The sequence below is a fragment of the Bos grunniens genome, chromosome 6 (genome assembly GCF_055505025.1).
Source record: "Bos grunniens cultivar Pamir isolate PY7600 chromosome 6, Bosgru_T2T1.0, whole genome shotgun sequence".
In the NCBI taxonomy this organism is placed as follows: Eukaryota; Metazoa; Chordata; class Mammalia; order Artiodactyla; family Bovidae; genus Bos; species Bos grunniens.
The window spans coordinates 36650793-36665231 of record NC_141170.1 but is presented as its reverse complement, the minus strand read 5'-3'; the positions used below and the strand labels follow the sequence as shown (position 1 = coordinate 36665231).

Here is a 14439-nt window from a genome sequence, read left to right as displayed (position 1 = left end):
GTTACTGAGAGCTGTGAATTCAGGCTCAAGGACTTTAGATTTTATCCTGAGGACACTGAAGAGATGCTGAAGGCTTTACCCAAGGAGTAAATAAGGGCTGCTAGAGTAACTGAACTGAAATCAAGTGCTTCTCTTGTGGTATTTCCATTTACAATAAATATTAGACAGTACTAACTAACATAGAAAATTAGACCCTGCTAAATGTCAGAATGCCAACCCACACTGCTTTTTAAATAACACATGGAATATTTAACGCTTATATAATGCTTGATGTGTACCAGAACTTTTATACAACACTTTGTTGACATGAACCTAATCTTTACAACTCTATTTGTATTCCCATTATACAGAAAAGAATACGTAGACACAAGGAGATTTTCCAGCTTTCTAGGTTTTCAAGGTCACACAGCTCTAAGTGGTTCAGCCAGATGCCAGAGTTTGTGCTCTTAAACCAGCCTGCCCCACTCCCTTTTAAAGTGGAATGCTGAATTCTGCAGTTATGAGACTTTGGCTTTGAAATTGGTTCTAATTTTTTACTAGATCAAATTATCTTGTTTCAGTTCCTTTGTTTATAGGAATGATTTATCTAATCTATCCTACAGGATTTTTTATGAGATTCTCATGGAATGAGGTAGGTTAGCACATTTTGTAAACTATAAAGCATTTTAATAACATAAACTATATAAAACTAATTATAAAATATTTAATATTGCTATGTATATAAGGAGGGAAAAAAGTTGTCGGGAGAGTTTCTGAATGGGATTACAGGTATACAGAGTTAGGTCTATAGTGTAGCCTGGGCCGGGGATTGAGAATTGGGCTGCTTACACAAGAAAGCAAGAGAAAACAATTTAAAATCTAAAAAATATGCGGCCTAAAATAAAAAAGAGGTAATGTGGAGGAAGGGATCTTTACCTTGTGCTAGTGGGCAATGGAGGGGAGATGTCAACATGGGAATCAATCAGTGCTTAAGAGTCTGAAGACAAGATTAAGTATTTAGTGGGGCAGCGGTATGGGGGGCAGGGGGTGGAATGAGAAGGATGATTGAACATGTGAACAAACAGCCTCAGGACTCCACTTGAATTTTTGTATGAACCTTTACTCTACTTCCCACTGTCTGTGATATGGGCCATTATTTGGATGGTGAGGGCAAGAGTCACTGGGTATTGTCAACAGTCTCCCCTTTTTAAGAGGAGTTGACAAGAGCAGAACTGGAGTTGGATTATCTGGGTTTGAATGCAGATTTCTACCATGCTAAGTCACTTCAGTTGTGTGCAACTCTGTGACACCAGGCTCCTCTGTCCATGGGATTCTCCAGGCAAGAATTCTGGAGTGGGTTGCCATGCCTTCCTCCAAGGGATCTTCCCCACCCAGGGATCAAACTCATGTCTCTTTTCTTTCTACTGCATCTCTTTCTACCACTTTTGGATTTGTAACCTTGGGCAAGTTATTTAACTGTTCCCTGTTTCAGGTTCCTCATGTGTACAATAGGAATAATAATAATAATATAATACATATTTCCGAGAGTTGGACTGTGAAGAAGGCTGAGCACCAAAGAATTGATGCTTTTGAACTGTGGTGTTGGAGAAGACTCTTCAGAGTCCCTTGGACTGCAAGGAGATCCAACCAGTCCATTCTGAAGGAGATCAGCCCTGGCATTTCTTTGGAAGGAATGATGCTAAAGTTGAAACTCCACTACTTTGGCCACCTCATGCGAAGAGTTGACTCATTGGAAAAGACTCTGATGCTGGGAGGGATTGGGCGCAGGAGGAGAAGGGGACGACAGAGGATGAGATGGCTGGATGGCATCACTGACTCGATGGACGTGAGTTTGAATGAACTCCGGGAGTTGGTGATGGACAGGGAGGCCTGGCATGCTGTGATTCATGGGGTTGCAAAGAGTCGGACACGACTGAGCGACTGATCTGATCTGATCTGATCTGAGGCTATAGAACAGTCTTTTGGATTCTGTGGGAGAGGGAGAGGGTGGGATGATTTGGGAGAATGGCATTGAAATATGTGTAATATCAGATATGAAACGAGTCACCAGTCCAGGTTCGATGGACAATACTGGATGCTTGGGGCTGGTGCACTGGGACGACCCAGACGGATGGTATGGGGAGGGAGGAGGGAGGAGGGTTCAGGATGGGGAACACATGTATACCTGTGGCAGATTCATTTTGATATATGGCAAAACCAATACAATATTGTAAAGTTAAATAAAATAAAATTAAAAAAAAAAAAAAAACGAGAGGCACAGTGGGAGAACAGCTAAAAAAAAAAAAAACAATGGTATGTGGTATATCAATAACATTATAATTATTTTATATAGGTGGGTATACTCATGCATGCAGATACACATATACATTTCACAAGGAGATCAAAATACATCCTAAACTTTCCAAAATGCATCCTAAACTTTCTTAAATCTGCTTATGTTACCTATATAAAAAAGATAAGTCTTCACAAAATTGTAGTAAAACCTTTATGAAAATGTGAAAGGTAGTGTTTTCAAGTAGTATTTTAAACTCTGAGTATAATCAAACAGATCAGAAAATTATATATTTCAAACCAAAATAGAGGTGGCAAACTATAGTGTCAGACATGTTTCAGGAAACTTTTAAGTATTTAATTCTCTCAATTACCCACTTTCATAGCATCGTAAAGGTCACTTAAAATATACATTATATATTATATTAAATACTATTAAGTTTTTATGCTAGTAGTAAATATCTAAACATTTGAAGATATCTCTTGATACGTCTGTGGCTAGTGAGAAACATGTTGATGTTTGGCAGAAACTAACAGAATTCTGTAGAGCATTTATCCTTCAATTAAAAATAAATAAGTTTAAAATTTTAAAAAGAAGAAATGTTAAAAAAAAAAAAAAACTGACCTCTCCTTGAAGAATAATCAGGTAAAAGACAACATTTACAACCATGATCTTTGAACTGATGATTTTTGCTTTACTTCCTAACCAAACCCCAGTATTCAATATTAAATAATTAGCAAACCAGCTGAAAATTAGGACAACAGCATGTGACTGATTTTTAGCTCTATGGAAAATGTGCATATGCTGTTCCTTTTACTAGATTGTTTTCCTGTCCCAGATTCCATTCCAATGCAAGGAAGACACTAATCTGAGATCCTGAAAACTTGTCTTAAATAGCTCACATTTAGGAGTGGGGAAACCAAAGGGACTAACATTTGTTGTATACCTGTTTTACTCTAGGAATTTTACTAAGCAACATACATACTCTGCACATTATTTTCACAAGTGAAAATTAAGGGTTAACATTTAATTTTTAGTATGTGGAATCTGACATGGATGATTCAAGAACACTCACTCATACATAGTAGGGCTTGTTTCATGGTCTTCACATGTTCCCATTTTGTACTACCTGGTGAGAAGTAGTTACTGAAAAGTTCATTAAAATTAAGTTACAGGGCCCTCAATGACATGGGTCACTTCCATGTCACTGAGAGACCAGCAAAGTATTCATTAAGTCCATATTTCTGCTACACTTGCAGAACTAACATTTTTTGTACTCCTTTCCTTAAGGATGATTCCTCATATAGTAAACTTAAATCCACTAAACTGCTGCTCCAGATGTTCCCTATATTCTACCGCTTACCTGGCAAGAAAAGCATTAACATATATGGACTCTGCAGCATTCTAACCAGCCACATTCCCACAACTTGCACATATGTACTGCTCACCAATTAGAAAATTATCACTGTCAACTCTCCACAACAATTATGTGAAGCAGTATCATACTGCAGATAAATGAACTGAGACTAAAACAAATTGATAATAATAACAAAATAAGTGTCCACCGAATTCAGATGGTAAATGATGGAGATGAGGGGGGACAAAAAAAAAAAACCAAAGCAACAAACAAAATACAAAAAAACACAATCTCAAAACAAAACTAGTTTCTTTTTGGATTTCAAAGCCAGAAGTTTGGTTTTGTTTTATCTTTTCCTTTATTTTTCTGTAATTCCATGCCATTTAATCCTTTCTCTGCTTCATTTTTTCAGGCTTGAATAAAATGAATTAAAAAAAAAGGTGACTGAAAACGTGCAATATTAAATGGTTCTTTTGTTTCTACTTCCACCCCTACTTCCAGAAAAATCAAATATGATGTTTAAAATCCTTCAGACACAGCAGTTCCCAAGTATTTTCCTCTTTTCTCAGAAGGCTGGTTGTTCCTCCTTTAGGAGACTTCATGGCAGCATCACTACACTGAGAGAGAGAAGCAAGACCTCTGTCATCTTCCAAAACATGGGGCAGTGGCCGCACCTGTCCAGTCAGCACACAGGCCAAGGCTCTGGGTAAAAGCTACAACTTGGCTCATAGAGAGGGCCTGCTGTGGACTGCTGTGCTGAACTGGTGCCAGCCCGGTCTACCTGCTGAGTTTGTCTTTCCACAGAAAAGACATTAACAAGCATCTTGGAATAGGAAGAGGCAGTCAGTGCAAAATAAATTAGTGAGCTGTGTGTATGTGTATGTGTGTGTGTGTGTTTTAGTTGCTTAGTCATGTCCAACTCTTTGCAACCCCATAGACTGTAGCAGTAGCACAAAACTGACCGATAACCTAAACTCCTGTACTTCTGACTTAAGAATCCTGTAAAAAATACACAGCTTGGTTTGCTACAATCTACTCTTTAACATTAACGACTGTGTCCCATGATTTATTTAACAGAAGACTATATTGTCTGATCACCCCTACTTCCTTGTAGGTATTAGAACTCACAGGCATGGATGAGCTAATACTCCCTTATTTTGCTCTGACTTTGCATAAATGGAGTATCTGACAGGGGAGGAGGGAAGGAAAGAGGGAGAGAGAAAAAAAGAAAGGAGGAAAATGAGATAAAGAGAAAGAGAGTGGGAAAGGGAAAAAGGAGATGTGACAGATGAAAATAAGAGTGTGAAATTATCATAGAAGATAAAAGACACTACCCATCTCTGAGTAAAAGAACAGACTGTATTTTCTCTAAATCTTCCAATACTTAGCCGGAAACATGTTTCCAAGTAAGAACATTTTCTCACAAAGCATATGCAAAACATTTCAACCCTCCAGTTTTGGCTCTTTGATTTTTCTTTTTTTTTTTTTTTTTTTAAAAAAAAACAAGATCATTTACTTAACAAAGTTAGGAGCCCAGTTAGAACCAAAGATGTGTGTGATGGATGAAGAAGACAGCCTGGGCAACTGTCCAGCAACTGTAACAGAATTAGAATCATCACAGACACTTTAATCCCAATTATTTCATCTGTGGGGTGTTTAATGCCACAAGTATTTGAAATGACTCAACAAAACTGTGGAACTTACAGAGAAATAAAAGAGAAATAAATGAATGAAATAAAATGAACCAAAGTTATTTCTTTTTTCCATGAGGCTGGGGTTTATATCTTCAGAGTCAGTAAAACAAATGTCAAAATAGAATGTATATTTGTGTGTCTGTGTGTGTGTGTGCATGCAACTATGGTCTTTTTTAGTGTTATAAAAAATAAAGCCCAAGTACTTTTATTAATATCAAGCTCATAGTGATACCATCTTGACATCCCTCCCTACCTTTCTTTTGAAAAGCTTCACCACAATCTTACCACATACCCCATAGGTAATCCATGTGCACAAACCACAATTATCAGACCAAGTTCCTGCACTCTGCTTAATAAATGCACAGCAATAAAGCCAAGGACATTGAATCACTGGAATGCATGACCGAGGGTCAACTTCTGATCAATGAAATTTTGTATATTCTAAGAGTTTAAGAAATAGTTTAGATGATATTAATAAAGTACCATACAAACTGATCAGAGACTAAGGTTGTGGAATCTACAGTAAAAAAAAAAACAAAACCTAGAATAAAGCTTGTCATTGAGATCTTAAAAACACAAGTCGCACATATTTTTAAAAAGGATTTTTGAGCATGTTTTAAATGACAGAAAGGTCTCTCTATGTTTTCTTTAAATTGCTAAAGATTAAAAAAAATCATTAAAATTTTACCAACAAAAAATGGCAGCTGGTAATAAAAGTCATCATGCTAAGCCACAGAGTTTTCAAAAACTCCAAGTAGTGCACTTACTAAATTAGTTTTATTTTATAGCTTTGCAACACATGGAATTCTCATTAGAGATACTAGACGACAAACTTGAACTTTTAGAAAAAAATGAAAGATCATAAATCCCGTTTCACCAGACAGTACTTATGTACCTTGCAGTATTTCTTTTTATTTACTTTTTGCTTTACAATTACATTATACAGGCTAAGAAATTTTTAAGATGATAATGAAGTAAGTTAAAAGGGAATTTTAAAATCTCTATTTCTCATGAGATTCATTGACTAGAATTATGTTTTAAATCATTCAATTAAGTGTTTTCTATTGCTGTTTTAATATAAATTTTAAATTAAAACCTTTTCTTATTTTATGTGATTAGAATGAGGGAAATGAACAAAACCTATACACATGAAACTCCAGTGTCAAAAGAAAAATGTAAATTCCAACTGAATTTTAATATTCAGGAATACCTGTACCACTGTTTGTAGTTTGATTTATAAATAGCTATTTCCAGTACAATTTATGACATCAGATCGTACTATTTCTGTGGAAAGTTCTCTATTACAACACCTTGTATATGTTACCAAAATGTATTATAAAAAAATGAGCTGTTGTCCAAAATTTGGATTTAAAATTCTTAAAACATTTTTCTTATTCAAAAGTCAATTTCTGTCTTGTTCAAACACTTTAAAATCTATTTCACTAATTCTGAACAAACAAACGTCTAGAGAGTCCAAAACTAAAACAGGAACAGTAAAGCTATGATAAATGGAGACCCCCTAAGTATTCATGCTATTTTGGAAGTTAAAAAACAAATACTTAAAAATAGGTCATTTACATTTTGATATAACATTTTCAATAGAACCAACAATTCAGTTAAGATTTTCACAATGAATAACTATCAAATCTTCCAGTTTTCTAATTCCTATATAATAATACTTTCAAAAATGTTATGAACAGATCAGAGAATCTCCAGTTATTCATTCCTATATTAAATATATCTTACTGAATAAATTTATTTTATTATTTGAAAGTTACACTTTATTAAACTTTTTGTAAAAATATGAACTTCTAAATCTATTTATTTACTTATTTATTAAATCTATTTATTTAAAAAAAATAAAATTATTTTTTAGCAACCTTTTTACACATTTATAGAAACATAAGTGTACCATTTAGTCTGTGGTAGAATATATGATACATTTTTTAATGTCAATTAAAAATACCATTAGGAATGCTTATGTATACAATAGATTAGGATAACACCTTTGAAGAAATCACTACCTATCCAACTGATTATATATATTTTGATTAAATAACTAAATATGCATTTACCGAGTAAAGCATACCAGTAGGAACTATTCTCTATAGATAAATACCTACCCGCCAGAGATACTAGAACAGCAAGAATCACTGAATCTCTATTGTAACAATTTACATTTTTAGCTCTCATATTGCTTTTATAGTTAATATCACTGTTTCTGGAAAGAAAACAAAAGGACAAATACTGCAATCAATTTTTAATGATTTACAAGCAAGGCTGAATATTGGAACTTGAGTTAATTTTGTTGCTTCGTGAAAACTATAGTAAAAGTATTTTAAGATTATTAAAAATATCATAATCATCTTTGAATGATAACATACCTTTGCTAACTTAAGTTCAAGTTATTCGTTAATAAAATAAAATAAATCTGCTAATTTAAATTGAAAAAATAAAGTATAAAGACTAATCAATTTTTACGGCCGTTTTTTCTTTAAGATATTAAGAACACATTTTTTAAAAAAAGAACATTTGACTCATAAAAGGAAAAATAACTATTGTTAGTTAATACAATCATGTACATCATATCCTATTTTTATAGTCAAAGGTAAAAAAAAAAATGAAAGAGAAATAAATTGGTCACTCAAGCAAATACTTAAAAAAAGCACACACCAAACAAAGGAGATTCAAGTGGTCAAGTCAATCAACAAAAGTGTAGTGAAAATAACTAAAGCACTGACATTTTCTCTGCAGTAGCAACAATGAATAAAGTCTAATGTTTAATCAAATGTTTGGGGATTGTTTTGTCTATAAATAGCTATATCATCTCATTTTGATATTTCATGTAGAAAATGTCAAAGGATCACATTTTGTAAAGCAGAATGTTCATAATATAAATAATGGCAACTAACACGTTTCTAAGCATAAAAAAAAAAAAAAAAAAGAATCCTCTTCCCATACCATCTATATCCTATGTGGACTTAGATAAAGAACTAATAATATTTACAAATGACAATATTATAATAAAAATAGTTTCAATCAAAGGAAAACAACCATTAGAATTGCTGAAATTGTTCAACCCTTTCCCCGCCTTATATGAGGATATGAAATCCTCTTACATGTCACCCTGACACCCAAGAAGATCTCTGTCTACCTCAAAAAAAGGCTTAAAATTTCAAGACCCAACCTTCTGCTCCCTATTCAAGGTTTATAAAGCAAAAAGCCAAAACTCTACATGGTGCCTTTCTAGTTCCAACAATCTATGATTCAAACAGGGGTAATGGCTCTCTTTTTTCCTTCAGTAGCATCCTGGTGAGGGAATAATTTTACTGTGGTTTTTCTGTGGGGTCCTGCCTCTTTATCTAAGGAAGTGAATTACAACCGGATGACAAGGCCACACAACAAAGCCATTTAGTTTTACAAATCTATTATGTCGTCCAATCGTTTTATGGGCCTGGTCCTATTATAAACCAAGAAAAAACCCTAAAACAAACTTTCTTCCTTTTCTTTATTTCCATTGAAAGCATCTACAATTTTATGATTGTTTTTCAAACAGTTCAGCACCCCTCCTCAATTTTTCCCCTCATGTGGTGTTTTTTTTTCTCCCTCAGAGTCCCTCCATCCCACTTCCTCAAACACACAAAACATTCAGAGACAAGAAACTGGACTTTTCAAATACAAACTGCTGACAACTGTCAGAAGCACTTTACTGGGACATTACTAACTGTAGCTTCAATGAATTAAGCTTGATTCACTGTGGGTGAATCATTTTCAATGCAGAGCTGCTGAGCAGTAATTGGCCAAGAATCCCTGCTGCGAAAAGCACTTGTCAAATAATGCTTGTTTACAAATATATCTCCCAACAGCAAAAAGTGGCAGTTACTGAAAAAGTTCAGGGCCACCTCCAATATTCATAACAGTGGACAGGCTTCCTTTACTTACTAAATCTATTCAATTTTTCACTTGTTGATACACTTGCTAATATTTGTCCTGCCTGATCAATCTTAGAGAAATGTTTTGCCTTCTATATGCCTCTGCATTATTCTACAATAAAACTCTTGTGTGTTATACTGTAGCTCAAAGGTTTCCTCCATATGTATTCATGCCTGACACGTGTAGTAAGACAACTAAAGATATATTTACCTTATCCTAGAGTTCAAGCTAAAGAGTAAATTTTCCTCTTATTTCTATTACCCAGTATATTTTAACATTTATTTCATATCAGTCCAAGATTCTAGATATAAATTTGACTTTTTCTGTTCAATTTTGCTTATTTATGTCAACCAAACTTAAATTTTAAACATGACTGGAGTACCAATTATAAAAGCAAACTTTCATTTATTTCTACCTGACTTGAAATTTTTTTCGTCACATAACGGGAGCATTCATAACATACACATATATAATGGATATGTACACTACAGTCTGAGAAGTCACAAAGCATCTATAGGTCGCAGAAAGCAACGTATAGAACAAGTTTTTAAAGGCGTCAGTGCATACATAAAATCTTTCTTTCAAAGTTCTTTCAGAAACAATCCAAAGCAAACTTGAAAACTCCAATCTGAATATTTAAATAAATAAATTGCTGTTATAAATATCTTATATTCTTGTTCTTTGATTAGCATAGCAGCATCATGGAGAAACAAAAAGAACATATTAATAAAAAGTCTGGCATAACACTAACAGAAAACTGTTGGGCAGAGAAGGGATGAAGCAGATGAAATATACAAATACATACATATACACATATATATATGTAAAATTGTAACATTTTATTTATTACATAACATATTATTATGTAATATACTGTAGTTACAAAATGTGCCCCAAACAACAGACATGCTTTTATTTCTACTGTCTTCAGAACACTGGCTGGTAAAGTACCACTCACTGTTGGTTAGACCCCTGCAATCCCCATCTCACTGAAGCCCAAGTTTTACTGTTCCACTCGCTGGCTAAGGACAGCACAACCTGTGGGTATTAAGTCCGTGATGTCAGCCAGTCTTCAAGACTCCAGGTCCTCTTACAACACCACAGGAGACCTATTCTACTTCCCTGCTTCCCTCCATTTCCTTTTGCCTCTTCTCTCTTCAGTCTGGACCCTTATTCCCATTTAGCGCCACCCTCCCTGAGACTTCATTTCTTCCCTTTCTCTTAACCAAGAGCTACTACTCCTTTACACCTCTGCATATGCCCTTTCCCTCATAATACCTAGGAGAAAAAAAAAGAAGAAAGAAACATAACGGGAACACACGAAAGAATAAAATATTACTATTACTCTTTAAATCCAAACCGGGTTGCCCCTTTCAATAGAGTAAGACAGTTCATAAAAGGACTCCTAACCCTGTCATAATTCTCCGGACTTCTAACATACTAAAAAAAGGACACGACTTCAGAAAACACTTTTCCAACTTTACCAGGGAGGTTAAAAATGCAGACTGCTTGTGTTAAGCATGGGGTATTGTAGGCAGGTAAGCAGATGTGTAGGTAGGCGGATAGATAGATGGAGAGATAGATCGAGCTACATATAACCCCTAAATCAGATTTTTAAAAACAAATTTGGAGGGTAAAGACAGAAGCTCATGGGGTGGGGAGAGGAGTATTGATCCTTCCTGTTTTTCTCACGGTTCCTAGGGAGCTGGCAGCGCTCCGAGACCAGCTCAGCCCCTTCCCCTACAGCCAACACACAACCCGTGCAAGTCACGAGGACACACACGACTCCGCCGCTGCTGCTTCATCTTTCCGGTCCCGCGTCCCCTGCCCCACGAGTGGAAGAAAATTTTTAAGGTTCTGTGCTTCACTCGAGGCATCCGGAGCTCCAAATCGAAACCCCAACCTTCCCGCCAAGGTGGGAAGGTTTTTGATGTTTTCGTGATGGAGCTGACCACCCAGACCCCATCTTCTCGTAACCCACATGGGATCTAAGATGCTGCCCCAACCTTGGCTGGCTGCGCGGTCCGGGCGCGGGAGAACAGTGAATGTGGCGGAGCTGACCCGGAGGCCGAGGGCGGCGAGCGGAGAGGCTTGAGCCCAGATCCGGGAGCCAAGAGAGCGGCGCAGGTGCCGCTCCCCTGTCGGCCCTCCTCTCCGGGTGCAAGGCGGCGACACTCCCCTCCCCCGAACCTTCCGCCTCCCGCGGCATCCCACCTTCCAGACTTCCATTTCGTCTGGGTGATCATACGACCCCCAAAGTGCGGCACACCCCCACAGTGTGAGGCGCTGTCCGTCTTTCTCCATCCCCCCTCCGGCGAGAAATAAAAGCTCTTACCACCCACCCTAGAATAGCAGCTGGCGATGCCCTAAATAACAGCTCCCAGAAGGCACTTTACCCCAAAATAAAAGCACCCAGCCACCCCCACCACTTTCCCCAGCCCCAGCCCCAAATAACGGTTTCTAAAAGCCCCACCGCTCCCGAGATCCCCGTCACTGCGCTTCAAACAGTTCCCACTCCTTAAAGCCCGAAATGCCACTTCCCCACACGCTTCAAGTGGGACCCAGCCGCACCCAGCCTCCCGGCGCGGGTCTCGAAGCCTTCTATCCTCCTGGCTTCCAACTTCCCAGCCCCCCCAGTCAGCCTAGGTCCACAGCCAGGTTCCGCGCCGAGCGCTCCGCGGCTAAAGTCAAACAATGCGAGTGGAGACGGCCGAGAACCGAAGGGAAAAGGCTAGCGAGAGCGGACGACCCATGTTAGTTACGGAAGAGGGGTGCGATTTCGGTCTCGGCGGCCACGTCCAGCTCGCCAGGACCCGCGCGGCCAGGCCCCGCCTCGCCCCTCCGCCCCGGGTCGCAGCGGTCCCCACCCCCACGGCTTTACCTTCGTTGCTGGGGCTGGCCAGGAGGGTCCGGAGCGCGGCGCACAGGAGAAGGCAGGTCCAGAGGGGCGCCCTGCGAGGTGCGGAGGAGCAGCCGGCCAGGGACGCAGGGGTGCTGGGGAGCCGCAGGCGTCCCGCACCCCGGGGCCCCGAGCCCCGCATCTTGTCCTCGCCGCCTCCGCCGCCGCTGTCCCGCGCCGCTCAGTCCACGGCTCTCGCCTTGCGGAGGGGGCGAGAGAGGCTCGCGGTTCCTCCCCGTTCCCCGTAGGCTCCTTCACCTTCGGGCCCGCGGTTCGCCCCAGTGCGGGGACCGCGGGGCTTTTTGTACGGCTGAAGTTTGCTTCCGGAGCCCCACACCGTCCTCTCCACTGGGGTTAAATGAAATACTAGTGACGGCGGACAGTGCAGTTCGGGACTGGACCCGAGGGTGTCGAGAAGGTCCCGCGTCCCGTTCTGTGCCTCTTTATAGACTTTTAAGGATGGAGGTCTTTGAAATGCCACTGAAGGGAGGGGAGGGGAGATAAAAGCTCCTTTTCAGTCTTCAGGGCTGAAATGGACGAAGGTGAGGAAAACAAGTCATCTTAAGAAGAAATTCTCGATAAAAAGAGGAGAAAATAGCAGGGTGGCTAAGGAGATAGGAAGAGGAGTTGGGGGAAAAAAACAGGGTCGGGGAAAGACAAGCAAGGCGAGCGGAGGAAAAGATCCAGAGAGTTCAAAGACGCCAGCAAAAGGAAATAGCTGCGGGCTGAGCACTGACGAGGGAGGGACCGGCTGCAGCGGCGGCCCGGAGCCCGGAGGATCCCGCGGCTCCGGGAGGAGGCTGTGTGTGCGCGGCCAGGCTGGCGAGCTCGGAACTGCACCGCCACAGCGCGCTCCTGCTGAGTCTGGAGCTCTGGCGTCTCCTCGGCCTCCCGCTCTGCGCCTACCACCCTCCTCCCTCCTCCTCCTCCTCCTCCTCCCGGCTCCCCCTCCCTCGGCTGCTCGCAGCCTCGCCAGTGAGAATCTACTGTAAGTGTGAGTTGCTTAAACGGAGTCCCACACCCGCGGAGGGAAGTAATCTGGAGGCTGCCGCGGTGAGTGTTGCCTAGCGGTGTTCGGAGAGGCGCGTCTTCCTCCGCGGATAATTAGGGCGAAGAATTCTCCTGACGACGCCTGCCAAGACCCGGGCTCCCGGGAGGCTTCGGGGAAACCAGCCCCAGTTCAGCAGGCAGCCTTCAGAGGAGCGGGGCCGTGGGTTTGGCCGACTGCCTGCTGCCCACCGCAGGCTTGTGGCATCAACAACCTTGTTACACCGCCCAGCATTCCTAGGCTGTGCGAGTCCGTGGGTAGTTTATTTAACACCCTTAACCGCTTACTGCTACTGACCCGCTCTATTCTTTCAATACTTTGGCGGCTGGAATGAGATAATTAGTCAACGTTTTCTTCTAAGTAAATGGCAGACTGTCCAAATACAGAGGAGGTAGCTATGATTGAGATTTCAGGGAGTCAAGGAATTTGGCGATTGAAAATTGTGGTGTGCCGCGTACTTTAAGAAGTGATGATTTAATTCATCAATCTCACTGATGGAATGTTTTATGTTTTAGAAATTATATGATATGCAGATATATGAAATTAATTCCAGTGAAATTAATTTCAGGATATTTTAAATTAAAAATATTTTAATTTCGTGTGTTCTGTTGCATTGAGACACAAATAATTTAGAAAAACTGTTGAAAACAATCAACTTTCCATGTTTCATCTCTATTATGTCTACTCTTGCTTTATTTATTTTTCTTCAATTTTCTCATTCATTTTTTTTCAAAGAGGTCCATCTGAAGGGCAGTTCTAGTATACTAGCATTAAAAAAAGACTGCAAATAAAACTTCTACAAAAAAGTATGATTTTAGAAGGAAAGGTATCTCATTTAATTTGGTGCATAGTAACTACTATAAAGACTGGATTTTCACCCACACCCAAAAAAGGCAGGTCTGCTCATCAACTTTAATATCCAGTGCCTTGTTTGTATTCACAATAAGTTTCTCATAATGATTAGCTGATGATATTTGTATTTTGTTTAAATATTTGAAATAAAAATGAAAGAATAAAGTGGCAGTGATGCAATTTTGGAAAGAGGTGGAAGCTCATCTTTGATTATTTTTTCCCCTGAAATGCTTTGGCACCAGAAATCTAAAAGCAGCTTCTTTCTATTAAAACATGCTCCAAAGGATTGAAGCAAATTTAGAGGAATGTCAGTGAATCAGTCTTTCAGTTGGGCAAACAGCTTCACAGTGAGATGCAAAGTTAAAGTGTATGTTTTTATTTGAA

At 39.4% G+C, this 14439-nt stretch overlaps 1 protein-coding gene across 13 annotated transcripts in view; it reads right to left on the bottom strand.

The window, feature by feature from the left end:
• The window catches only part of EPHA5 (EPH receptor A5), a 405634-nt gene extending 391396 nt beyond the window's left edge, over positions 1–14238 (bottom strand). For all 13 annotated transcript variants that reach the window (XM_086407625.1, XM_086407629.1, XM_086407626.1 and 10 more), the window contains exon 1: positions 12138–14238. In XM_086407625.1, coding sequence (XP_086263751.1) covers positions 12138–12297 — 160 coding nt within the window. In that variant the 5' untranslated portion in view covers positions 12298–14238. The remainder of the gene's footprint in view (positions 1–12137) is intronic.
• Between the last annotated feature and the right edge of the window lie 201 nt (positions 14239–14439).